The 25,976-nt window shown below is 40.6% G+C and overlaps 3 protein-coding genes across 4 annotated transcripts in view; 2 read left to right on the top strand and 1 right to left on the bottom strand.

The window, feature by feature from the left end:
- Positions 1–494: 494 nt before the first annotated feature.
- Positions 495–6,292, top strand: LOC306924513 (uncharacterized protein; the record flags this gene model as incomplete). The annotated part of the gene is made up of 8 exons (XM_079503054.1): positions 495–593; positions 2,299–2,577; positions 2,681–2,971; positions 3,181–3,408; positions 3,915–4,181; positions 4,910–5,014; positions 5,440–5,465; positions 6,149–6,292. Exons 1-8 carry the CDS (start codon positions 521–523, stop codon positions 6,290–6,292), a joined length of 1,413 nt encoding a protein of 470 aa, XP_079359180.1. The 5' UTR covers positions 495–520.
- A 708-nt stretch (positions 6,293–7,000) lies between these two features.
- The window catches only part of LOC306924515 (uncharacterized protein), a 143,073-nt gene continuing 124,097 nt past the window's right edge, over positions 7,001–25,976 (bottom strand). The window contains exons 2-10 of one of the 2 annotated variants that reach the window (XM_079503056.1): positions 18,824–19,093; positions 16,710–16,731; positions 11,077–11,406; positions 10,342–10,629; positions 10,195–10,251; positions 9,536–9,730; positions 8,167–8,238; positions 7,752–7,805; positions 7,001–7,142 (exon numbers count right to left, since the gene is read on the bottom strand). In XM_079503056.1, coding sequence (XP_079359182.1) covers positions 7,132–7,142; positions 7,752–7,805; positions 8,167–8,238; positions 9,536–9,730; positions 10,195–10,251; positions 10,342–10,629; positions 11,077–11,406; positions 16,710–16,731 — 1,029 coding nt within the window. In that variant the 5' untranslated portion in view covers positions 18,824–19,093 and the 3' untranslated portion in view covers positions 7,001–7,131. Of the gene's footprint in view, positions 7,143–7,751; positions 7,806–8,166; positions 8,239–9,535; positions 9,731–10,194; positions 10,252–10,341; positions 10,630–11,076; positions 11,407–15,197; positions 16,652–16,709; positions 16,732–18,823; positions 19,094–25,976 lie in introns of those variants that run through there. The other variant, XM_079503057.1, reaches the window with a different exon arrangement.
- LOC306924516 (allograft inflammatory factor 1-like) lies at positions 13,512–15,210 on the top strand. The gene is made up of 6 exons (XM_079503058.1): positions 13,512–13,600; positions 13,759–13,820; positions 14,051–14,117; positions 14,214–14,255; positions 14,557–14,734; positions 15,067–15,210. Exons 1-6 carry the CDS (start codon positions 13,582–13,584, stop codon positions 15,152–15,154), a joined length of 456 nt encoding a protein of 151 aa, XP_079359184.1. The 5' UTR covers positions 13,512–13,581; the 3' UTR covers positions 15,155–15,210.

Raw genomic sequence — 25,976 nt, 5'->3', positions numbered from 1 at the left:
AGAGATGGGGAGGTGACACGCAGTAAAGGCCGTCGGGATCGGGAGTCAAACCCGCGGCACACTGCCAGACTGGATTACCAGCCAAGGTGCCCAGACAAGCCACCCGGGCCAAGATCATCAGTTTTGTCATGTGTTCGCACAGCAACAACTGATTATGAGAGCTAAGATTTGGGTTTTTGGAACTGAGAAATTATAATACTATAGATGTCAAACTGTTTTATACATTTTACCACTTGTATAAGTCACTTTGTGACTATTTCCCCCCTACCATTCCAGTTGACCAGCTGCGGTGACACTTGAAAGAATGTGAGAAACTATTTATAGACCAGAATGCAATGAAAGAGTAAAGTTTTACAGAGCTATATTAGGATGGGATGCATGGATCAAAATAGAGCTGTCATGAAGAGCTGACAGGGTCATATTCATGACACTGAGACGTAGAAGTGTGTGGGAGTTGCCTGCTTGTCATTTCCTGAATATACTGTAAGTGTTAAAAAAAGACAACCTTCAGTAAATTAAGATGGATTCCTTTCCTGTTTTAGGACTCTGTTTCTTCTGTCTTGTACAGGTGATACTTGGACTTCAGCCATCTGGTAATTATGAAAAACAATTGTTTGTTTGTTTGTTTATTTTCACTTACAAAATATTTAAAAATGTTACAAAGTCATTAGAACATGTGAAGGAGAAAGCCTAAAAACCCTCCAAGGGGCTTAAGAAGTGTCATTCTCCAAGAACATCTAAGATTACATCAACATTGGAAATGCAGATCTGTTACAAATAATAAAATAAAACACATCACACAGAGAAAAATAAAATAATGTCACAAAACAGGTTAAATTGGCAGACCGTAAGGGAAGTATGTGGTGTTTAAGAGAAGTACGTGGTTTAGACCGTTCTTGAATTGATGATATGACAACTCCCTTAGATGTAGGCCTACAGGCAGAGCATTCCATATTTGTATTAATAATAATGTAATAATATGAATATCATGTGATAGTTTGTAATATGTATTTATGTATGGTTTTCTACAGTGTGTATGCCGTCTCATATGTCTCTGTCTGAACAGTCTGTTTCTGATTAGGTGTTTTGGTTTTCATGGTCAATGGAATTATTTGACCATTTCCACATCTCTGTACACACAGCTTATAAGATTCACGTGTTTGTGGACAGTAGGTGACATGTCAAATTACATAGATGCATTAGGAATCAATGTGCTCCAGATTTATGTTGTTTACAAGTTAATAAGATAGTAGTCATGACCTGACAAAACATTGATAGACTACGATGAATGTTAATAGAGTAATGAGCAGTATGAGTTATTAACATTTGTCATTACTGTCATTCCCTCAATAATTCAGTTGAATGTATGACTTAACCATTTTGCACCTGCATTACCATTTCCAGTTTGGTCTCCAGAGAAAATGTTTGACACTCCAATTCACAAGGAATGTTGAAACTGGATGTTTTTTGTACCCCCAAAAAAGTACATGAATGAATGAATAGTTTATTTCGGTGCTTTACATTTACATGTTAAGTTTCATCATTTGCATTAAAGTTTTTTTACAAAGGGGTAGCACCGAAAAGGTCTAGGCTGAAGCCAAAGCTTATTTTGCCTAGCCTTTAAGAAACACATGGTGTTCTTGGTCTATGTACTTCAGAGCCACATCATAAACATGTATACAATACAACTGAGAATGTATTATTTTACTATTCTGTCAATATCGGTATGCAACTCAAATGGCTCTGAGTCAGCAGCAGAAGGCTTCACAGTCACATTGCTCGGCTGAGTTTTCGTGAATCATGCACGCTACGTTCCTCAAGGGGGTCAAGACAACATTTCTTCTTTAGAAATGGCTATAAATGTCTTGATTTGCACGGGTTATAACTGAAGGCATGTGTCGAGATTTAGAAAGACAGTACACATAATATTGTGTTTATATAACTAGGGAAAAATATGTTCAAAATATGTTATTAATATTTTTAAACACTAGCCCTTACCCGTTGTGAGATATTGCCCCCCCCGCGTTTTCGCATTTTTAATTCACTAATAAATTCATTATAAATTTATAATTTGTTAAATTGGAAAAAGGGCTTCGTTAAGACCTCCATATTATTATGGTCAATGCCTGTGTGAAAAGTGGGAGCGATTGGTGCAGGCGGTGAGGAGATACAGCGGTGTTTCTGACAGACAGACAGACAGACAGACAGACAGACAGACAGACAGACAGACAGACACACATTCAGACAGACAGACATTGACTGATAGTTTGATATATTTCAAAATCTTTTTTCCAACAGATCATTTGCCATTCTTTGCATCAGCTGGAGGTAGTATCGCTTTACCATGTGGTATACGTGATCTCAAATCCTGTTCCTACATCAACTGGAATATGACTGGATCATTTGGATTGGTGGAGCAGGTGGTTAGGGCAGGCAAAGTGATAGTCAATGACCCGAATGTCACAGTGGATAAACACTGTTCTCTGCAGATAAAGTATGTGGAAATGAATCATGCACGAACTTACACTTGTGATGATGGGGCTGTGAGTTCAAGTGTTTCACTTGAAATTCTGCAAAGTAAGCTGCCATGCCTTACTCTTATACTGACTCAATAGATGGTTGATTCTGAAAACTCTATGTATTGTAACTAATTTGTTTCGAATTCTTTCCTTTTCACCAGTTACTCAGAACAAAGCTGCATTGGGGGAGAACAAGATAGAGCTTCACTGTTTCCTGAACACATTTATAGGACGCACAATTTGTAGGCAACACAGTGGAATACTAATAAAATGGCTGAATGAGGACAATATGCCAATAAAGGGAAGCAGATTTCACATTAGTCGTTCAGATAACTGCTTCTATAAACTTTGTTTTACGCAAAAAATTACAGACCACCGCATGGAATGGAGATGCCAGGTGACTGAGGGAGAAAGTGTGAAAGCTACTGTCAATTATAACACAACAATAAAAGGTAGGCTACTAAACTGAACACCCAGCCATACATTTAATACTAGTGCATGAACATAAAGGTCAGTTGACAGGTTAAAAGTAATTGTTTTGGAGTGTCGTATGTTGTGCCCATGTGTCATAAGTTCATGTATTGTCCATGTCTTTGTTTTCTGCCTAATAAAAAATATTGAAACACAAAAGTAATTGTTTTCTGTGCTGCCTGTTTTCTAGATGGTGTGGAGGAAGTGTTTGCTGTAGTGGGTGAGTCATTGTCACTCTCTTGTGGCAGCACTTCCTCTCTCAGAGTGGGGGACAAACTGCAGTGGTACCGAGGCAAATTACTGGTAAATGATGACTCTTCACTGGTCATAAGAGAAGTGGCTTCATTGCATTCTGGGAACTATCAATGTTTGGAAGATGGGAAGGTGACCAATCAAGTGAGACTGCACACACTAGACAGTGAGTGTTGACAACAGTTTAAACAATATAATAAATACAGTAGTATAAGGTTGCAATCAGAACTGCAGCATCACTCCCAATCTTCCGCCGTAGTCTGAAGACCCACCTTTTCAGACTCCATCATGGCCCAAAGCACTTATCCTACCCCCTTAGATAGCACTTTTTAGACTTAGATAGCATTTGAAACAGACTTATAGCATGTCATGTAGACAGCACAATAATTGCATTGTATGTAGTCATAGCACATCATAGTACATATGTATAGCATAGTATAGTATATATGTATAGTTAATATGTATAGTGTCATTATATAGGTCATGTTCTAGTTACGTTCTTAGCTTACGCATGTTTCTTGATAAATGCATTTTATATATGTGATGTATTCCCATACTTTTGTTCCTGCCTAATGTAAATCGCTCTGGATTAAGAGCGTCTGCTAAATGCCTAATTGTAAATTGTAAATTGTAAGGTATATAAATCACTGTGTTGCTGCTTTTCACATGCAGTTGCTGCAGAATACGGACCAGAGGGCAAAAACATCACGTTGACCTGTTCACTTACCTGTGCTCTTACAAAATGTGAAGAAGAATTCAATTTAACCTGGACTGACAGCAGCCAGCAGCATGTCTGGAAGAGTGTTTTAATGAATGATACAAACACACTGATCTCAAAGTTATTCCTCCCAGACCTAAAGGATCTAAGATATACGATTGCTTGTTCAGCTTCCAAAGAGGGGGTTGTAAAAGCTGTCAAGAGATGGCCTCCTACAAACAGTAAGTATGAGGCACACTGGTTGTACAGTATGTATTCTTTAACCCACCTGCAGCATCCGTGTCATTTTAGATGTTTACCTTGGCTATATATAAATAACATACTGTATATAAAACCTGTACATTCTGTATTTTTTTACGAGGGGCGCTATCGCCTCCAATTCCTGGCTTTTAAAATTACGTCATATGGCAGCCAAGACTTTTAAATAAACCCCAGGGGGGTCCAGGGGGGGAAATCAAAAACATCAGAGTTGGAACCGGAGACCAATTGGGTCTCCATTTACCCGCTGAGAGCTGTTCATGAGGTGGACAGCCGCTGCCCCCGCCAGGGGGCAATGGGGCTCAAGACGTTAATGTTTGTTTAGAGCACTTGGGACCTAAATTGAATGGCAGCTAAGTCTATGGACTTTTAATGTTTGTTTAAGGCACTGACGTGATATTGTGGCCAATATAAATGCATCTTGTGACTGATTTCGTTTTATACAATAACACACTGCATTCATGTCTTGTAACGTAGTGGCAGAGAATCTGCAATGAATGAAAGTGACTCTATCTGCCACATTTTTTTTTTTTAAGTTTTTGAAAGTGTGAATACTACCGATTTAGGAGGCATTTGTAGAATCGGCCTATCAGGTCTGAATGGGTTAAAACAGCGTCCACACATGAGAAACTGAAGCCTAGTAATAATTGATGGTGATTTCAATAACTTTCTGATGGTTCTGCATCGACAGCTGCTCCAGTAGTTGCATGGGTAGGCCTGCCTCTGGTCCTCCTGTTGTGTGTGAGTGCTGCTGCTGGACTCTACATATGCTGGAGGAAACACAGACTAAGTGCAGGTACTGTGTACAATACATACCAGTGTTGATTTCGTCGGCTACCTTTTTTAACCGACGAAAACGAAATAAAAATGAAGCTATGATGACTAAAACTAGGATTAAATATATTGACAATTGACAAATCTAAAACTGGACTAAAATTTTAGGGACTAGGGAGGGTTTGGTTGGTTGGTTTGGTTGCACTCGGGTGTCTGAACATAGCAGATCTACAAGCTCACAACACGTCGCACTGCGACGTGTTGTGAGCTTGTAAACCGGATGTTTTTTTGAGCGCAACCAAGTGTAAAATAAGGCATTACGACGCCGTCAAGACCTGCGAAAATAAAAACTGGTACATAGCCTACATATGACTATAGGATAATCTGCAGGATTATTTAATGATTTATTAATCATGCCCCCCCCCCCCCCCCATTCCAATTTCACAGGAACTGAAATGGCAGATATTGGAATGGTAAGATAACCACTGTGAAAGAGAAAGGAAACACATACAGTATGTATTAATCGTTTAAGCCTTTATTACTTAATATTGATTAATATTTATTATGAATGGAGATCACAATACAGTTTAATAATATCTGGAATTTATATAGCACTTTTCCACTAAAAGACGCCTGAGTTGAATTGTTGGTATGAATGTTCTCAGCTGCAGAAAAAAACAGCATAACAATATGAAATATACATGCAGCGCGTAATGAATAACATGCAGGGAACATTGCATGTGAAACAAGTATAATTGCAATTATAATGTTGAAGATAACAACGTGGTGAACACAAACAAAGGCAATGTGTTGATAGCTGCCACAGGCGTCGTCTATGACAGTGTGTATGGGGTGGAGGATGCTTTGCAGATACTGTACATGTAGCAGTAGTAAACAGAGCGAGTGCAGTGTGAGTGTAAAGGCCTTTCAATAGATAACAAGTGCAGAGAGAGATACGAACACAGCAAAAGTCCTGCCAAAACAAACCCCCTGTACACTAAGTATCTTTGATGAAAATAGCCATACAATCTACCAAAGCCGATCTAATATCCATCGACAGCTACAAATAGAAAATAGCAGATCTACCTAAGCTAAGGTGTATATTGTGATGTATATTAATTATTTAAAGTAACAGCTTCAGTGTTGTTCTCCACAGACTCATGTCTATGATGACATTCTACTGGATTCAAATACAGAGGCAGAACCAGAGCAAAGACAAGAAGCCATAAGAGGAACACCTACAGCCAACGATGTGGTCTATTCTCTGGCACAGGCTGTCGATAGTACTAAATTAAAATAAGAGACAAATTGTATCGATTTTATCCCCGACTTGTGGTCTTATAAGCCAAGTTCACATTAGCATCATATTCTTACTACTGTCTCTGCCACCACTAAAGTTGCGCAGATATTATGCAGATAATATTGGAGTGTCAATATTTGTTATTTAACAATTTTAATTGTATTTAAATGTCCTTTAAAATGTGTTAAAAGCACTTTGAATTGCCTTGTTGCTGAACAAGGCAATTGTGTGGGTGTGGGAAGTCCGATTATCGGACTTCCCACACCCACAGGCCATCATGCTTAGCACTTTCAATATCAAATGACACTGATCATTTCCTGTATCACTAGTTCGTTACTACTTCAACCTCATGCCAGCGGGACAAAGATACAGATCCTTGAAGTGGAAAAACGTCAGATTTAGCAGGAGTTTTGTCCCCTCAGCCATCGCGGCATCATACAAACTGCCCCGCCGATAGGATGGTTCTGTGTACAGTGGGGAACCTCAGGCCTACTGTTGGTGATATGTTGTTCTGTGCTATATGGTTTTGTGTTGTTTTTTGATGGTGTTCCTTGAACAGATTTGTGAAGACAAATTATTATTTGTTATTTGTATAAATATTTGGCTAGTGGAAATATTATTTTCACAATATATTTTTGATACACCATTGCCAATCAAAAATAAATACATATTATTGTTCATACATGTTTTGTCTAGTTATTATTAAAGTTAATAATACTATGCAACAGAAAGTCCACAGAGAACAGAAGCTACCATTTACAGCATGTACAGTCAGCAGCATTCACATTCTTCCTTTATAAGGGGATGGTCATCTTGGAATGTGAAGATGTCTCAAATCTTTACGACTGAACTGCAATCAATACAAATAAAAAGCGATTATTGAGGTTCTTTTTTTTTTTTCTATACTTTTTATCCCACAATTTTGCAACCCAGTTTTTTCACCCAGTGCCAATTATCTAATGTAATCCTGGGCGCTACACTTCCAGCAGACTGACCTCATGCCTGAGGAGTCCAAGCTGCTTCTTTTCACCTGACAGGGGGGAATTTCCTTGGCCGGACGTAGCGCGTGGAAGGAACACGTTATTCCGACCACGGCGACCAGTTCCTTTCCCCTCCATCAGGCGCCCCGGCTGGCCAGGGGAAGGTAGTTTAGAGACCAGGATTACTGCATGTTTTTGTGAGGGTACTACCTACCCTAGGGGACACGGGGAGAACATGCAAACTCCACACAGAAAGGCCCTTTCGCCAACCCCACCTCGGGTATGGGCACTGATGATGCGGAGGAGGGAACACGCCCCCAGCACCCACAGCGTCCCCAACGGGAATCGAACCCAGGACCTACTAGCTGTGAGGCGACAGGACTACAGACTGTGCCACTGTGCCCCGTGATTATTGAGGTTCTGAGGGACATTTAATCATGTGACTAATTATTAGAAAGTATAAAATGTGAAATACTTACAGGTGCACAGTCCCTCCTCTCCCACATCTTCATATAATGAGTCCATTTGTAGATCTGTGTGACATTTTAGTATAAAATGAGTGTTTATAGTGTTGATGAGGACAAACTATTACAAACTAAATCAGTGGTTCCCAAAGGGGGGTCCGGGGACCTCCAGGAGTCCTTGTGGGGGTTCCAGGAGGCCCCCATCACAATTATTTGACCACATTATCCATGCTTTGAGCTTCTATTTTTGAACATATACAATTTTTTTCAAGTATTAAAATCTCTTCTGAGGCAAACATAAGGGTTCCATGGGCAAATACATATCAATGTGGGGGTCCTTAACATGAAAAGGTTTGAGGGGCTTATCCTTTAAAGAAAATTTCAATATATAAAACCACTGAAATAAATCAAGGAAATGCCACATCCTTACCTCTTGAGGAAGTTGAGGCTCTTTGCTGAAATCTATTGTCATAAGAGCTGTCAGCAGCCTGTATGTACAAATCTAATTGCAACATATGAAACCAGGTTATGATCATAATTCCTAGCATTTTACTCACAAACTGAATTGGCACAATTGCAATGCTTCAACTTAAACGTATGGTAACGTAACTTAAAAATAATAATAATAATAATATATATATATATATATATATATATATATATATATATATATATATATATATATGTATGTCTCTATCTGTCTGTATCTCTCCTATCTCTCCTTCAAACAAATGTCATGATAATACATTGACTGGATAACTAAAACTGGTTTCACCATGCACAACCACATTGCACAACCACATTGCACAACCAGACAGGTTGATGAGCTTATCATGCTGACAATTAATGACATGTTTGTTGTTTGATTTGGTGGTTTGATTTAATTAACCAGACAGTCCTTTATCAGACAGTAAAGGACTGTCTGATTTGTTGTATGCTTGTAGATAAGCTGCTTTGTTATTTTGTAAGATTATGGTTATCAAGGTTATTTGGCCTTGTAGGCCTACAGGTTTGAAAGAAGATGGCGAGCAAAAGTCCAGAGACGGTAGGCCATTCCACCCCCTGATCACCCCCCCCATCTTTATTCCATACATCCACACACACTGCCCTTATAGTGGCCTCCCATACACCCTCACACTGACTGACTATGAAATGAGGAAAATGGAAAAAAGACTTGAGTGGGGTTGAATTTACTTTTGATTTTGTATATCTGAACTGTTTAAGCATAATTTACAGTCTCTTGGGTTATTTTATGTTTTCAATGTAATATTTCCTTCCACCATTACACCTACTTCTGAAAGTACTAGTCCAAATATATTCTTTATCACTAAGTATATGCTACATGTGCGGACGGTGCTGTGCATGCGTGATTGAGTATGCGTGGCTGATCTTTACTACCAGCTGGTGTGAGTGGTGTCTGAATGTGAGTGGTTGACTATAGGTTGACCCTTGGGTTCTGTGGTGGTGGACTCCACTATAAACATGTCTGTCTCCATTCATCCGACGTCTTCCTCCTAACCAGCCTCCTACCACACCAGTCTGCTCTGGGCCTTGAGAACAACTACTGAACCACTGCTGGTTTTCTACAGTAGTAGTAATTGTATGAATCAATGTACATTTGTCCCCCTTTTTTGTACTGTAGCCTATGTCTGCTAATGTGAAACATACCAGTGAAAGATTATCAAAACAAACTTTTGTTTCATTGAAAAATGTTACACAGTACAGGTAGTCCTAGGCTACTATAGCCCACTGCAATGTACTGAATAACACCGGTCTAGACGTGTCATTACTTATTATACCTGAATGATGCATCAGTCTCCGTCTCTGGGTATTCTGTTTGTGGTAAATTGCCACTCCCACTACCAGTGCAAGCGTCACGGTAACCGAGGTGACGACCGAAGCCACCAGGATGGTGGTGCTGGTGCTGGGGGACTCTCCACCGGTAACTTCCCCTTCACCTTCCTGTACATTCTGTGTTGTAGCTTCTGGTGTAACTGTTGAGTTCAGAGCCCACACCAAGAAAGACAGTCATCATTTCTGAACAACAGTCTCTAATCTTTGTTATTAATGAGATCAATGAGTTATTTAAGTACACAATTTAAAACAAATCCTGTTTTCATTTATCCAATTAGTTAAAGCTGCAATCCAGAACTTTTTGCAATGAACAAAACATTGTTTTAACCAATCTGTATGTTAACACAATATAACTAGTGCATCTGCAGTGGTTGGAGGTCGTCTTCCTTCTCTTCCATGGATAAATGTAGACTCTGGTGGCGGGTAGGACACTTATATTAACAAGTTCTGCCTGAACATAATAAGCGTCTAGTTTTTCGGGGGAGGGGGTCTCATACAGCAGACCGGGGTTCGAATCCTGGGTAAGTTACAAATTGCAGCTTTAAATTGAGGATATTACAGTGTGAGATAACGATACAATAGGAACAGGGATTACAATACTGACCTTGAGGAGTCTCTGACACAAAAACTGTTATTGTTGTGATAACCGTGATAAGGGCCTCTGTTGTATAAAAATGACATAGGTTAATGATGTAATAAATGAATGTTGTTATGATTGAAACAGCAACAAGTCACAGTTTTTGAGTCTCACCTTGAATCGTTAGGCGGCGATCATAGCAGCGCTGTGTTTGTCCAACCAGGTACTTACATCTGTACCAGCCAATGTCACTGTCATTGACAGAAGAAATCACTAATGACGCTCCAGCAGCTTGGAGACGTTTGTCTTCCTTGTCAAATATGCTGTCCTCTTTGTCCCCTTTCAAAAATGCCCAGGAGACAGTTTGGTTCTGCCCAGGTGTTGTGTCATATGGACAATGTAGAGTGACTGATGAATTGCTGCCTTGAATTGCTACCTTCACTGGGTCAAGAATATTGCACTCTGAAAGAGAACATTCAGCAAAAAATGTGAAATCTTAGTCTTAAGATCACCTACTGTACTATACTGGTTTTCTGTATATAATAGTCTAAAATGAATTCCTGATACAAAGAGAATAGACATCAGCAGTACTGGGATTCCCCCTGGACCAATGATCTAACCCATTTTGGGCGGGAACCCCTTTTGGTGTTAGCATTATGTTATGCTTTAGCTATTGAAAAATAGCAGATCTACAAGCTCATAGCGCGCCACCGAGTGGCGCGCTACGAGCTTGTAGATCTGCTATTTTTGAAAAAACGAAGAACCACTGACATAGAAACATAGCTTTTTCAGAAAACTGTCAGGATGTAGAAGACATTTTTAGAATCTGATCTAGCACTAGCTGGAGAACAAGTATGTATAGGCTAGACTTGAAAATACACAAGGGGCGATTGTATAGTTAGTAGTTACCTTTCACTTTTAGAGTGATATTTTGGTCCAAGACAACAGTCCATCCTTTCCATTTCTGACAGCGGTACAGACCCTCATCAGATCTGTCCACTGCTGTCAGAAAAGCAGACATGTCTCCTTTCTCATCGGCTCTCCATTTCACATTCTTTCCATCTGGGAATTCGGATGCCTTGTAGTCGGGCCCCCTGGACAGGATGACCATGGGCTGAGCAGAATGAGCTCCAGTGTGTTTTGTTAGTTCTAATCTGTCCAGGCCTGCGGAACAGTTAGGTAGACGTACGTCTTCTCCTTGAGTTGCAGTTACAACTGCTTCTTGCAAAGACACAGATCCTGGACATAAAGTTGAGAAACAGAGTTTTTAAAAATGAAGTCTAGTTTTTGAGACCTGATTTATACTTTGTTATGTGATGCTGTCACTGCACCAAAAAATGTCGGACAGTGAAACCGTCATATGACAAAGTATACATTGATTAGCCTACACCACACAAAAGTATTGAATTGTGTGTTTATGGTGCATAAGACAAATAGACAATACTGTACGAGATATTAAGCATCAAATAGAAAAACGTTCAGTTTGATTAAACGCAGTTGTTATATTACCCATTCACCATAAAACAGGAAAAAGAACATCTGAACGATCCAATTTGGTAAAGAAAACTCAAAAACCTACTCACCTCTGCATTCAGATATGATTATTATCAGCTGAATTAATACTGAGAGATCCCAAACATTAAAATGAGCCATTATCTGTTCATATGGAAGCCTGTGTGTCTCACTGTTCCCACAGCAATTTAATTCAGAAACTAAACTGTTACCTGCTCATCCCATATTTTCAGTTCCCTTTTAGTTCTCGCATTAGTTTCTACATGATTATACCTGAAAATGAATTGTTCTTTTTTGTTTTGTTGACACCCACTATCAAACAGCTGTAATGTTGTTTTCTCTTAAAGATTTTAGCCTATAAACTGAAAGAAATGTTGGCCATAGACAGACTACAACTCATACAAAACTCTGCTGCTAGATTATTAACGAAAACAAAGAAAAGAGAACACATCACACCAGTCTTGCACACCCTCCACTGGCTTCCGGTCTCCCATAGAATAGATTTTAAGGTACTACTCATAGTTTACAAAGCACTCAACAGCCAAGGCCCTGCATACATAACAGATTTCTTACCATCATACACTCCATCCAGAACATTAAGATCCTCAACAGCAGGTTTACTAACCACAAAAGAAAAAAAGAAACCACGAAAGAAAATAGGAGAGGCCGCATTCTCTTTTTATGCACCAAAATTATGGAACACAATTCCGCAGGAAATCAGAGAGGCCAACTCCACCAACATTTTCAAACAAAAACTAAAAACACACCTCTTCAGATTAGCCTTCTCCACCCTACCGTAGCACTTTATTGAGGCTTCCCATCATGTATTCTATTTTTATTAATTATTATTATTTTTTCTCTAACAAATACCTTAAATGCTTGACCTTCTCATGCCTATTTTTATCTCGATGTCTGACTTTATGCACATTCACTGTCTTGTCTTGTCTTGTCTTGCATTGTGTTTGATATAACCTATGACCTAACTGTAAAGCACTTGATGTATGTCCTGCCTGTGAAGCACTTTGAACTGCAACCCTGTATGAAAGGTGCTATATAAATAACGCTTATTATTATTATTATTATTATTAAATATCAGCCTGAGTATGAACAGTGTGCGTTAACAGTGAGTGTAAATAGTGTGCCTGCTTTTATTTGCAGTCATGCAGTGCATGTTGTCAAATAATTCGGAGATGTAACCATTTAATATAATGTACTATGCTATATATCGTTTTTGAGGGTTTAGATTTGTTTTTGCATAACAGTGCTATTGAACACCCTTTGTCTGTGTGTTGGTTGAAAAATATTGAACCAATGAAAAGTAGTAAAAAGCACTTCAGACAAATTAAACCCCTTAACTCCATTCAACCCTCAAACTGTCTAAAGCAACTAACTCCACCACCTCTCCCCCTCTCATGAAAGTAATTGACAGTATAGTCACAACGTGCCAACTTTGTCTTTGAGGGAGTATTGCTTTGTTTTCAATGTATAAGGTTTTCTTGTTTCATTTCCTGAAAAATTTACATTTTGGAGTTTCTTCCTGACAGGGATATATGCTATAATATTATTTATAATATGACTTTAGAGATGTCTTTCTCTACCTATAACTTTGGAATGATTGTGAGATCTGCATCTCGACTCGACTTGAAGGCATGGCATGTACTGTTTGCTCACTGTAGATGTGTCTCGCACTGTTCTCCCAGATCTTTATCTGTCCTAATCAATCATGTGCAGAACTACAAAAAGGGAACTTCACAAGTGGTCACATGCTGGCCTTAACTTCCAGCTAAACATCACTCCTAGTTCCTTTTCTTGCACCATTTACAATAACACAGACTCTACCATAATTTCACTTTTGATTTCTTACTGAAGTTTAGACTCTTTTTATTCACTTAGTTGTGAGACATGGCGAAAAATGTTCAAGGTAAGTGTCTTCTGCCTAATTGTATTTTTGGATGCTTATACTGTAGCTGACAGCCTCAGCTATCAGGCTATTTTTTACTTGTTTTATATATAATGTCAAGTGGTTTCTTTCCTTTCCATATTGAAAAGGCTAAAGAAATGTGGTGCTTTGTCCAACAGGCGGCAAAACATATGGCCTTTTGAAGTCTCAGCAAGAAGAAAAGCTTAACTTGGTTAATGAGGTGTGTGGAATATTATGCTTAACTATTCTGGTGAAAATAGCCGATCTAGAAGATCACAACGCATCACAGATGCAACTGTGGTGTGAGCTTGTAGATCGGCTATTTTCATCGCACGACCCCGGCGTGCAACATCAGGTTTTAGTCATGTCATTAGGCCTTATGAGAATACAGGAAGATGTACTGTAACTGTATGAGTAACTTATAGTTTTCTATCATTTTCTGTTCCTTAGAGCTTTCTGTCAGATCCTCTGTATGGAGAAGTGGAAGAGCTTGCCTCCAACCTTGAAATGTCTAAAAGTGAGGATAAACTAAACATGTGATTTTGATACACTGTAATATTAAGTTCATAATATCCGTCTGTCAAACTGACACGTCGATCTTCTCTTACTGCAGAAAAATTCCTGGAGTTTGATCTCAATGACCAAGGAGAGTTAGGTAAACAAATGATCACTGTCTTTACTTACAGATAAGGGACTTCTAGCCCTGATGTATCCTTATTGTCAACTAATCAACTTATTATGGATAAGATCATGCCATATTGTCCTTTTAAACTAAAGCAATGACAGATCATAATAATCTGTTCTCAGATATAGTTCCAAATAACTGCACTTAATTTGAAATAATTTATTCATTTATTACTCTGAGAGTATAAATGTTAATGTAATCCGTACGGGTCCATTTGGTTACATTTGTACACTCTCAGAGTTAAATTAACACTGAGGATTTTGCTGTGTAGACATGATGGGTCTGAAACGGATGCTGGAGAAGATGGGCGTGGCCAAAACCCACTTGGAACTGAAAAAGATGATGGCGGAGGTGGTTGGTGGGTCAGCCCAGGACACTAAACCCCGACCCATCAACTACACCGACTTCCTGAAAATGATGCTGGGGAAGAGGAACGCCATACTCAAACTGTGAGTCCAACAACACTTTTTTTCCCCACTTTTGTTTATCAGAGACTGAGTGGTGACCCACAGAGTTGGGTCATGTTAAACTGAGGCCCTAAGATGATAAAAAGCTGATGGTTATTAACTTGAAAAGCGTTGAACCCCCTAACTGCTCCCAGTATGGGTTAATTGCAGAGGACACATTTCACATACATGTATTGTACTGCGCAAAGAGATCCCCTTTTCCTGATCAGTCGACTTGCTTTCCTTTTTAATATACATTTTTGGCAATGTTTAAGTTTAAGAAAGGTCAGTATAGAGAGAGGCATACAACATGTTGACATGTTTTCTGTGTGAAGGATCCTGATGTTTGAAGCCTTGGGGAAAGACAATGAGCCCAAAGAGACTGGGCCAGCTCGCCGCAAGACCTTTGGAGACCTACCCTGAAGGAGAAGGACACCCCCAAATGACTGCTCCACTTGAAACTTACTTGATGGACTGCTTTTTACTCAGTTAATCATATTTATTTTATTTTCCAATATACAGTAGTTACTGTATCCTGGTGGAGCAGTGGTTCCCTATGGAGACAGAAAGGAGACTATTTGTGTCTCCATAGGGTCATCACACTATTGGCTAAGGAATGTGACAAAAACGAATAAATATCCACTACTTTTGGGAGTGAACTATCCCTTTAAGCAACGATCGCACTGATATGATAAGCCAAGTTTGGTCATCATCACTGGACAATGCAATCATGGGCAAACCTGTGATTGAATCAATCATGCCCCCTACAGTAGGGTAGGGGCTCGAAGGACAGACCTCGGGTCTGTACTTGGCCCTTTTGGCTACCTCCTTTTTGCTCTCAACGTAGCAAGTTAACACCTATATCTGCACACCTATTTTGTCATTCCCAGATTAAGAACACTAAAGGTTCATAGCATATACTGGATTCTGGTGGAGGAAAGAGCCAACGATATTTTCTACAGAGCTCTCAAGGAACATGAAATGTTTCTTGTCAATGACCTGACATAATGTGATTTCTTCCAAGTTCTGAACTTCTGACCCATCACCAACGTCGACGACAGAGTACAGCATCTTGCAATGGGTCTGGTCCACAAGATTCGATACACCACCAAGATACCCATGTACCTGTCTAGATACTTCCTTAATGTTAACGAAGTCCACACCCATAACACCAGAGGAAGTTTAACGAACCATGTACAACAAAATTCGGCACAAACAAGGGACTAAATTATTTTTGCTCCTATGCCACCAAAATGTGGAACGCCCTACCAACAGTCATTAAGACATGCAAATCCCTTGACTCCTTCAAAACCGCTCTCAAAGGGCACCTACGGACGGCTGCAATTCGAAACTGGCCTCCGTAAAATCTGAATCCCCCCCCCCACCGCCCACCCCTTTTTCCCCTTACTGTATATGTTTCTTTTCCCTTTTTACCTCCATTATGATGAATTCCTGTTCTGTTCTTTGACTATATATAGAAGTGTCTATTTGTACGTCTCTAAATGTTTTGATGAATAGAACAAGGTGGACCCTCTTGTAAACAAGTGTAATGCTTAATTGGGTTGACCACTCATGCACAGTTAACAGTCTTTGTATTGAGTTTGTGCTTGAAATGTACTGTAATTCTGCAAACTGTTAATAAATATTTCAATCAATCAATCAATCAACGTGTGTTAGCTGCCCCCTTGTGGCGTGACTTTGCAATAACCCCAAAAAGTGAACACAAAAAAACACCCATGCTGTCCTTACCTAAAATCACTTGGCCCACACAAACTGTTTGATGATGCAAAGACATGTTGTGTTGTGTGTCACAATTATCTGATGTCATATGACCTTGAGAAATGCAACATACCATGCCTAGACACGGGTCACCTCACCGCCATCATGCTTGCTTGTGGTGGACATTTTTGTAAAAAATTCAATTTTATAATAAAACATTTGAATTGAGTAAAAATAAGAACGAGAATTGAAACACTACCTGTCGCCTTGATGGGAAACATCTATTTGGAATTCATTCAGAGCAAAAAACAATATACGGTAAGGGCATTTGAATACAAGCAAAAATAAAAGTAAAAGTGAAGCATTGAGCATACAGTATATTATTACATACATGCATACAGTACATGGATACTGGTTAGATATGCCTGATGGAGGTGAATTACAAAAGTTCACTTTGATTTGAAGTGTGTGTAGAGATACATAACAGACGGAACCTTGTAACATAACATATTACATTTAATGTTAGTAAAGGCAGATATCTGAAGAAATCAGTGAGCTGGTAGTTTTAGTCATATTTCACTTTAACAACATGTTTGGGGTCATCTACTCAGGCTTTAGTGAGCACCCCGGACAGTTTTTAAGCTTCATTCAGTATTTAGATATATGATATCAGTTTTATAACAATAATGGATTGCATTTTTATGTGCTTACTCAAAGCGCTTTACAATGGTCCATTCATTCATACACCTTGAATCATCATTTGCCCCCTTTCAAAAATGCCCAGGAGACAGTTTGGTTCTGCCCAGGTGTTGTGTCATATGGACAATGTAGAGTGACTGATGAATTGCTGCCTTGAATTGCTACATTCACTGGGTCAAGAATATTGCACTCTGAAAGAGAACATTCAGCAAAAAATGTGAAATCTTAGTCTTAAGATCACCTACTGTACTATACTGGTTTTCTGTATATAATAGTCTAAAATGAATTCCTGATACAAAGAGAATAGACATCAGCAGTACTGGGATTCCCCCCTGGACCAATGATCTAACCCATTTTGGGCGGGAACCCCTTTTGGTGTTAGCATTATGTTATGCTTTAGCTATTGAAAAATAGCAGATCTACAAGCTCATAGCACGCCACCGAGTGGCGCGCTACGAGCTTGTAGGTCTGCTATTTTTGAAAAAACGAAGAACCACTGACATAGAAACATAGCTTTTTCAGAAAACTGTCAGGATGTAGAAGACATTTTTAGAATCTGATCTCAGGTCAAAACTAGAAAAAGTGCCCTTCTGGGCACAAGTCTCCACCAGGAGGATAGGACTGTGTGAGATGTTTGGCAAAATGTTTAGGAGTAATATAAACATGTTTGCCTTTGATGGTAATTGGATGACTTGAGGCATTTTGTTCCAAAAATGTGTTTTGCAATAATCAACCTGTTGGTGACGCTATAACAGGCCAATGTGAAAAGGGTGGGATATATTCATCAGCCTAGTAAGAAAATGTGTGAAAGATTTCACGTAAATTGCATGCTGCATTCATGATTTGAGGCTTTTGTGCAAAACGGGGCAATCTTGCAAACTGTGAAAGCCAATTGTAGCCAATTAGGATGGAATATGAAATATCGGACAGATCCGACTTGAGCACATGACCATAGAGATATGTGTAACGATTTGTGAGATTTTTGGACAGAATCTGGAGGAGTAATATAAAAAAAAAGTCGGCCTCCTGGTGGCGCTAGAAAATGCAGGTCAAAGGTTTGTCCTTGGCCTCTAGGGAGTGTGCATGCAACGTTTCAGATCTGTGCATTTTTAGGTAAAAAATTTGAAAAGCTGCCTCATGGTGGCGCTATAACAGGCCGTTCTGGAAAATGTGTGTGTGTGTGTGTGTGTGTGTGTGTGTGTGTGTGTGTGTGTGTGTGTGTGTGTGTGTGTGTGTGTGTGTGTGTGTACATAATCATAGAAAACATCTAAGAATACAGTGAACTGAGCAGTCACACACACACACACACACACACACACACTCACATTAACAATTTATTTATGTCCACACAAATTGCATAGGACATAAATAGTTCAGGTGCAGCAAAGTTACATCAACAAAATCAAGGCATATGTCCTCAGTGACGATACAACAAGCATGTCATGTCACCCAGCATTCCATGGGCACAAGTAGTGTAGGCATCCTAAGTTCGAAACCCCCTCCAACAACCAGTCCGCGGGTATGTCCCAGGCTGGACTAGCCCTAGAATGGCTCTGTTGTTACATACAGTATATATAGTATTTCACATACAGAGCCATAGAACGGTCGCGGTTACTTTAATGTTGGACGTAATCTTGGCGGCCTGAATGTGATAAATGCTCCGTTTGTACTCACCCATTAAATAATTCCAAAAACGTGGAGTGAAATATGGTCCTCTAGTTTTATATCCATGTGAAAGTTCTGGCACAAAACGTGTATTTAGTTAATTATCTCCACTTTTTCAAGAGATGCACACGGACGTCTTTCTCTCCGGGCGAGGGGGGACTGGAATGATCGATGAACTGATTTTAGACGTCATCACCAATTGACAAGGGAAACACAAAAGTTTGGGTCACACAATTGGCAGGTGCCTTGCGATAGGTGCTGGGTAATTAATCACACCACCTGCCAATTGTGTGACCCAAACTTTTGTGTTTCCCTTGTCAATTGGTGATGACGTCTAAAATCAGTTCATCGATCATTCCAGTCCCCCCTCGCCCGGAGAGAAAGACGTCCGTGTGCATCTCTTGAAAAAGTGGAGATAATTAACTAAATACACGTTTTGTGCCAGAACTTTCACATGGATATAAAACTAGAGGACCATATTTCACTCCACGTTTTTGGAATTATTTAATGGGTGAGTACAAACGGAGCATTTATCACATTCAGGCCGCACACAATTGAATTCAACCAGGGACAGTGGAAGGGATCTATGCCTATGATACATGAAAATGTACGTAAGTTAATTAAATGATCACAGGCATTCTAGGTCTAAGGCTGGACCACCAGAGGAAACAATTTCCCAGTCCACTCCTGCATTTCCACCCGGTGTCATATCGTTCTCCGTAGCGTGCCTGATCCCATGGGCCCAAAATCCACCCACTGTTGTTCTCCCAGTGGACGGACACACCGCTAGAAGGCCAGGTCCAATGCCTCTCTTCTCGGTGGCTGCTCATGGGAAGGGCCACCAAGCAGCACCGGCTGTCCGTATACTCCATCCAGCGGCGTCAACTTTGGGAGTGCCTGAGGGCTTGGGCACTCACTGAAAAAATAATAAACCAAATAGCACACACTGAGATTAAGGCTGAAGATCCCCTCCCCCTGGTCATTTTGTCACGTAGGCACACACCTTTACGGTGTTCACAGAACAGGTATTCAAATGCTAATACTGTGGCTTTGTTCCAGTGACCGCACGGTTCATTCACACTCCGTCTCCTGCAGCAACACAACACTAACACAGTCAGCGGAGAGGCTGCTGTCTGTGTACCGTCGGCCCGTCTGTAAAGAGCCATGACTTGAGACTTGACAAACAGAGCCATCTCAGCCAAAATACAATTTAATTATTTACTGTTGATCATGCTGAAATGTTGAAACAAGATGCTGAAACAATTGAATGTTTTCGTTAATTGTTGTGATTAACTGAAAGCGCGCACCACTGTATTTATTAGCAAACTGTAAATTATAAAGTACCAAAGAAATGTTTTTTTCCCCCCGCTGTGGCGGGGGGGGGGGGGGGGGGGGGGGGGGGGCAGGGAGGCGGGGCCGGGGGGCACCCACTGCAGTTATAGGAACCTGCCGCCCCTGAGTCTCCATCGGTGAGCAGTGCCTTGTAGTATGCAAGCTTGCGATCGTGTTGAAGCACACAGTCCACAGAGGTTGCAAATGCATCTTAAATCTGCACCCACTACATTAACGGTGGTAGTTACAACGGAGAAGTTTAACGTCATGCTCAGGACACACACACACACACACACACACACACACACACACACACACACACACACACACACACACACACACACACACACACACACACACACACACACACACACACACACACACACACACAGTCTCTACGACAGTTGGCACTATATCTATCCTCACATCTGCCTTTGCAATGCATATTCCCCCAGGCAGATTAAGTCAATTGTGGGAGGACTTCACGGCCGAAGTGGTGACGAGCCAACCAGATTTGGAACCAGGCAGGGCCCAGTATGCAAATTTGGGGCGGAACATTGCAGAAAGAAATCTAATACTGAGAGGGACGAGACTATATATCCACACAGTGATAATGGTTTTGCTACACGAGGCTACTACATATCTGGAGTTTTTCGCACAATTTCAACACCAGTTTGCTCACTCGCTGGCTGTCAGAAACCGCTTTTATATTATTTTAGGATAGTTAATAGCAGCCACTGAGATGCACTTGGGCCAGATCCAAAAGGCCCACCCTTGGTCCAGAGTATAGACTGGGATCAACAAGTTCAGCAATTTTCTGATCCAGTAGATCCAGAAACAGGAGATACGGATATAGCCTGTGCTTCCAAAAATAATTAGATTTGAAACAAGGGGTGTCTTAGAGCTTCCCAGTCTGTAGACAGTATAGACACTTCTAAACTTCTGGCCTTTGAGCACAACTGAAACTGGCACCCCAGGACCATAGACCCTACCTCACTGTTTTCGGCTGTGTGTTTTTGAATTTGTTGTATTTTAAAGATTTGTTGTGTTAATTTGTTGTATATTTTGCTCTGTTAACTGTTGTTCTTTTGGTCTATAGCACACTTTACGTTTAAAACCAGGCTTTTCAGCCATGTGTAACATTCTGCTGACCATCCTTCTGCTCCTGCTGTGTAAACCATACTCAGAAAACTCCACACTCTTGAGGCAGCAGTGCTATCCACGTATCCACTGTTCCATGCACAGAATAACAATGGTTACATTTAGTTAAAATACATGCATAAAACTAAATATATGCCCAGGCGGTGGCGTAACCGTCTGGGCACCCGACTGGTAATCCAGTCGCAGTGTGCCGCGGGTTCGACTCCCGAGCCCGACACGGCCTTTACTGCATGTCTTCCCCCATCTCTCTCCCGTTTCCTGTCAGCCTACTGTCTGTCCCTTCAAAAAACCAATAAAAGGCGTAAGCCGCAAAAAAAATATCTTAAACAAAAAAAAAATACACAACTAAATGCTGAAGTTGTACAATTTACAATAGGTCAAATATTTGATATTGTCTCAATTACAGGTGTGAGTATAGACCATAACTAGAAAAAGTGCCCTTCTGGGCACAGGTCTCTCCACCAGGAGGATAGGAGTGTGTGTGTGATGTTTGGCAAAATGTTTAGGAGCTGTGTGTGTGTGTGTGTGTGTGTGTGTGTGTGTGTGTGTGTGTGTGTGTGTGTGTGTGTGTGTGTGTGTGTGTGTGTGACGCGGCTTGGCCTGTTGTAGGGCCACCATGAGGCTGATTTGAAAACTGTCAAGTCAAGTGGCATTTCTTCCAAAGCCTAGTGGGAATATGGAGTCTGAGAAATCTGAAAGACCCGTTTCGTTGAATGGCTCTAGAGAGACTGTGTACCAATTTGCGTGATGTTTGGACCAAATCTATAGGTGTACTGTCCAAAAACATGTTTTGCACAAAGCGTAGCCCGCTTTGTACAAATCGCCAAACAACTACTAAACGCAGCGTCCGATTGTGGTGAAACCGTGCATGCATATTCCCACTAGGCTGTGGTTGTGATTTCATCATACTGTAGAATATGTTATTACTTATAGGCCATATAGGCCATGTATGGCCAATTGTGGCCTACCATGTATGGTCTACTTGTGTGCCACGTGCAAGTTGGTACCTCGACAGAGTGCATTTCTAGTTTTATTTAAAGTCAGCAGAGCTAATTGATGATAATAACCAGATCTTATGTTAATGATGTTTCGGAGACAAGAAACACTTTCCTGGGTGTTTTACATGGACATCATGGAGCCCATGGACACTTTGAAATACTAAAATATATGAAAACGCATTACCCACATAAAAACACCAGGAAAGTGTTTCTTGTCTCCCAAACATCATTAAAATAAGATCTGGTTGCAAAAGGGGTGAAGTGGCTCTTTAAGACGAGTCTACTCGTCATGAGCGCCTGCATAATTAATTTATAGGACGAGTATGACTGTGATTAGCATCAAATGTGTAATATGTACAGTAGATGTCCCTGTCTCCTGACACTGTCATAAGAATTTCAATGTCAATGTCAGGATCTGTGTAGTTCCGTGAGAAAAACATACAGTTTGTATTACAGTATCTATTATACATTTGAAAACATGTGCCCAAGCGCACGCACAGGAACACAAGGCACAAGCTACTACGTCACTGACACGCTGCAACACGCTGCAACACACACTGCAACAACACACTAACACGACACAGTCTTACCCTCCGCGTCGATCCACGGCTATCTCCTCATGTCGCGCCGCACGGCCACGCTCAACAACACCCGCGTAAAAACTGTCATTGCACTGCCACTACAGCCGCCTCCCGTCCACACTCACAAACAACAGCAATATCAATAATAAACACAAACACGCCACAAGCACCGACACCCCCGCCTAATTTGTTGCCACGTCTATGCAAACAAGCACAGAAAAAATGCCATTCAACACGCTACTTACAACTCGCTTACAATTCGCAGACCTGGCAACACTGCATCCCGTGATTCCACTCTTTTCATTGGCTGCGCCGCCAACATTGTCAAACATTGTTGCCACGTCTATGTAAACAAGGCCGCAAACCCTGACTTCCTACAGCCTACAGCCTATCCTTTCACACACTACCACTCGCTTACAATACGTGGACCTGGCAACACTACATCACCCCTTCCCAATGGCTCAAAACCCCACCACGTGACCCACGTGTGTTTCGTGTTACCTTTCACACTTCCGGAAACACTACCGGAAGTTACACGGTACACACACACACACACGCACACACACACACACACACACACACACACACACACACACACACACGTGCGTGCGCGCGCGCACACACACACACACACACACACACACACACACACACAGTGTACAGCCTGCCGGAAACCAAAAGTAGAAGACGACGAAGAACAACAACACAGGTTCTACACTGATTCTAACTTGGATGGAGAGCGCCGCGATTACATACACAGTTACAATCATGCAAACACGACCGCGTCGACACCTGGCGTGGTACAATCGGGACGAACCGAGGCGCATATATGGATAACAACAACAACACTACACGCACACGCTGCAACAACGCGCTGCAACACAAAACGTAAGTCACGTATGTAACTATGGTTCTATGAATCCTGGATGACTGCTTAACACTGGATGATTGGCGTCCAGTGTTAAGCACTGCCTCTGGCAGTCAGTAAGGATGAAATAGAACAGCGGTGTACAACGCAGTGTCACTGCAGACACGTGTGTGTGTGTGTGGTGTGTGCGTGCGTGCGTGCGCGGGGGGGGGGGGGGGGGGGGGGGGGGGGGTTGGATCGCCTCGCGATGCAGCTGAAATGGCACACACACACACACACATACGCCACAAAACGCTAATAATAATAATAATAACACACAATTAGAACACTACACTAATCATAACAACAGCACAGAACAGTACAGTACACATGAGTACAGTACAGCAAGAAAGCTCACATCAGAATATTAATCCATGTAATAATAATAATAATAATAAAACATAATAACACAACACTAATAACTATAATATCAACAGTACAGAGAACAGTACAGTACATCAGAATATTAATCCATGTAATAATAATAATAACAATAAATAAGCACACAACACTAATAACAGTACAGAGAACAGTACAGTACACATGAGTACAGTACAGTACAGTATACTGTTCCTGCGCCTTGCCATGCTCTTTCAATCATAATAATAATAATAAATAACAACACTACACTAATAACAACAATAATATCAACAATACAGCGAACACTACAGTACACATGAGTACAGTACAGTACAGAAAGAAAGCTCACATCAGAATATTCATCCATGTCATAATAATAATAATAATAATAACAAATAATAACACAACACTACTAACTATAATATCAACAGTACAGAGAACAGTACAGTACAGTACATCAGAATATTAATCCATGTAATAATAATAATAATAAAAAAACACTAATACAACAGTACAGAGAACAGTACAGTACAGTACACATGCCTACAGTACAGTACAAAGACTTACAGTACAGTACAGTACAGTACAGTATACTGTTCCTGCGCCTTGCCATGCTCGCTTTCATACGCACATACACAAAACCAAACAGGGCCACTCAGCCAGCTTGCCAACTTTGCGCTTTCCAAGCAAATGCATAAATGAAAACATCATGGGTTGCCATTGCCTTCTTCCCATTTGCGACGCATCGCGTTAGGATGAGCGGGCCGAAGGCCCGCGAAATTCTAGTATAGTACATACAGTTTGACTCTCCTGAGGGAGGATGAATATAGTCAATAATCTTACTGATGCTAACAGAGGAATGTACATATTTGACATCACAAGTTGCAGCTCCTTGACATAAACACACACCTGAGGTGATGTGTGTGTGTGTGTGTGTGTGTGTGTGTGTGTGTGTGTGTGTGTGTGTGTGTGTGTGTGTGTGTGTGTGTGTGTGTGTGTGTGTGTGTGTGCGTGCGCGTGTGCGTGTGCGTGTGTGCGTGCGCGCGCGTGCAGGCGCATGTTCTGTATGTTCTCCGGTAGTAATCTATTTATTGATAGATAGATATCCAATAGATAGATAGATATCCAATGCACTTGACAAAGATTACCATTCGTGCATGCATATATTCATTCATTCATACACCGATAGCGGATGCAAGGCAAGACTAAAACTAAATCACATTTTATTCACTCACTCCCAATCTTCCGCCGTAGTCTGAAAACCCACCTCTTCAGACTCCACCATGGCCCGTAGCACTTGCCCTAGCCTATCCCCTTAGATAGCACACTATGTAGACTTAGATAGTATTTTAAACAGACTTATAGCTTGTTACGTAGACAGCTCTAGAACTGCACTTTATGTAGTCATAGCACTTTATAGTACACATGTTTAATATATTATATAGTATAGTATGTATAGTTTACATAGATACTCCACTGTTACGTTCTTAGTTTACGCATGATTCATGATAACTACTTTTTATATATGTGATGTATGCCATGCTCTTGTTATTGCTTAATGTAAATCGCTCTGGATTAAGAGCGTCTGCTAAATGCCTAAATTGTAAATTGTAAAATTGTCAAAAGACTATAGTCTAGACTAAATTCAAAATTAACACTGGATGATGTGTTTATGACGTCCTGAGGGAACACGAATAGAGTCAATAATCAAATTGATACAGAGACGTACTGTATGTATATTGTACATACTTGACATAACCACATACACCTGAGGCGACGGAGCCATATTAATGTGAAGAGATAATAAGACTGTTTATTTAAAG

The sequence above is a fragment of the Electrona antarctica genome, assembly GCF_951216825.1.
Source record: "Electrona antarctica genome assembly, chromosome: 6".
NCBI lineage: Eukaryota > Metazoa > Chordata > Actinopteri > Myctophiformes > Myctophidae > Electrona > Electrona antarctica.
The sequence above is the reverse complement of the archived record's forward strand: the minus strand, read 5'-3'. Positions and strand labels throughout refer to the sequence as shown.

Excerpts from the sequence above, each read along its gene's own strand:
- LOC306924516 (XM_079503058.1), top strand. Across the intron at positions 13,821-14,050 it reads AGCTTAACTTGGTTAATGAG|AGCTTTCTGTCAGATCCTCT; the intron begins GTGTGTGGAATA and ends TCTGTTCCTTAG. Across the intron at positions 14,118-14,213 it reads CAACCTTGAAATGTCTAAAA|AAAAATTCCTGGAGTTTGAT; the intron begins GTGAGGATAAAC and ends CTCTTACTGCAG.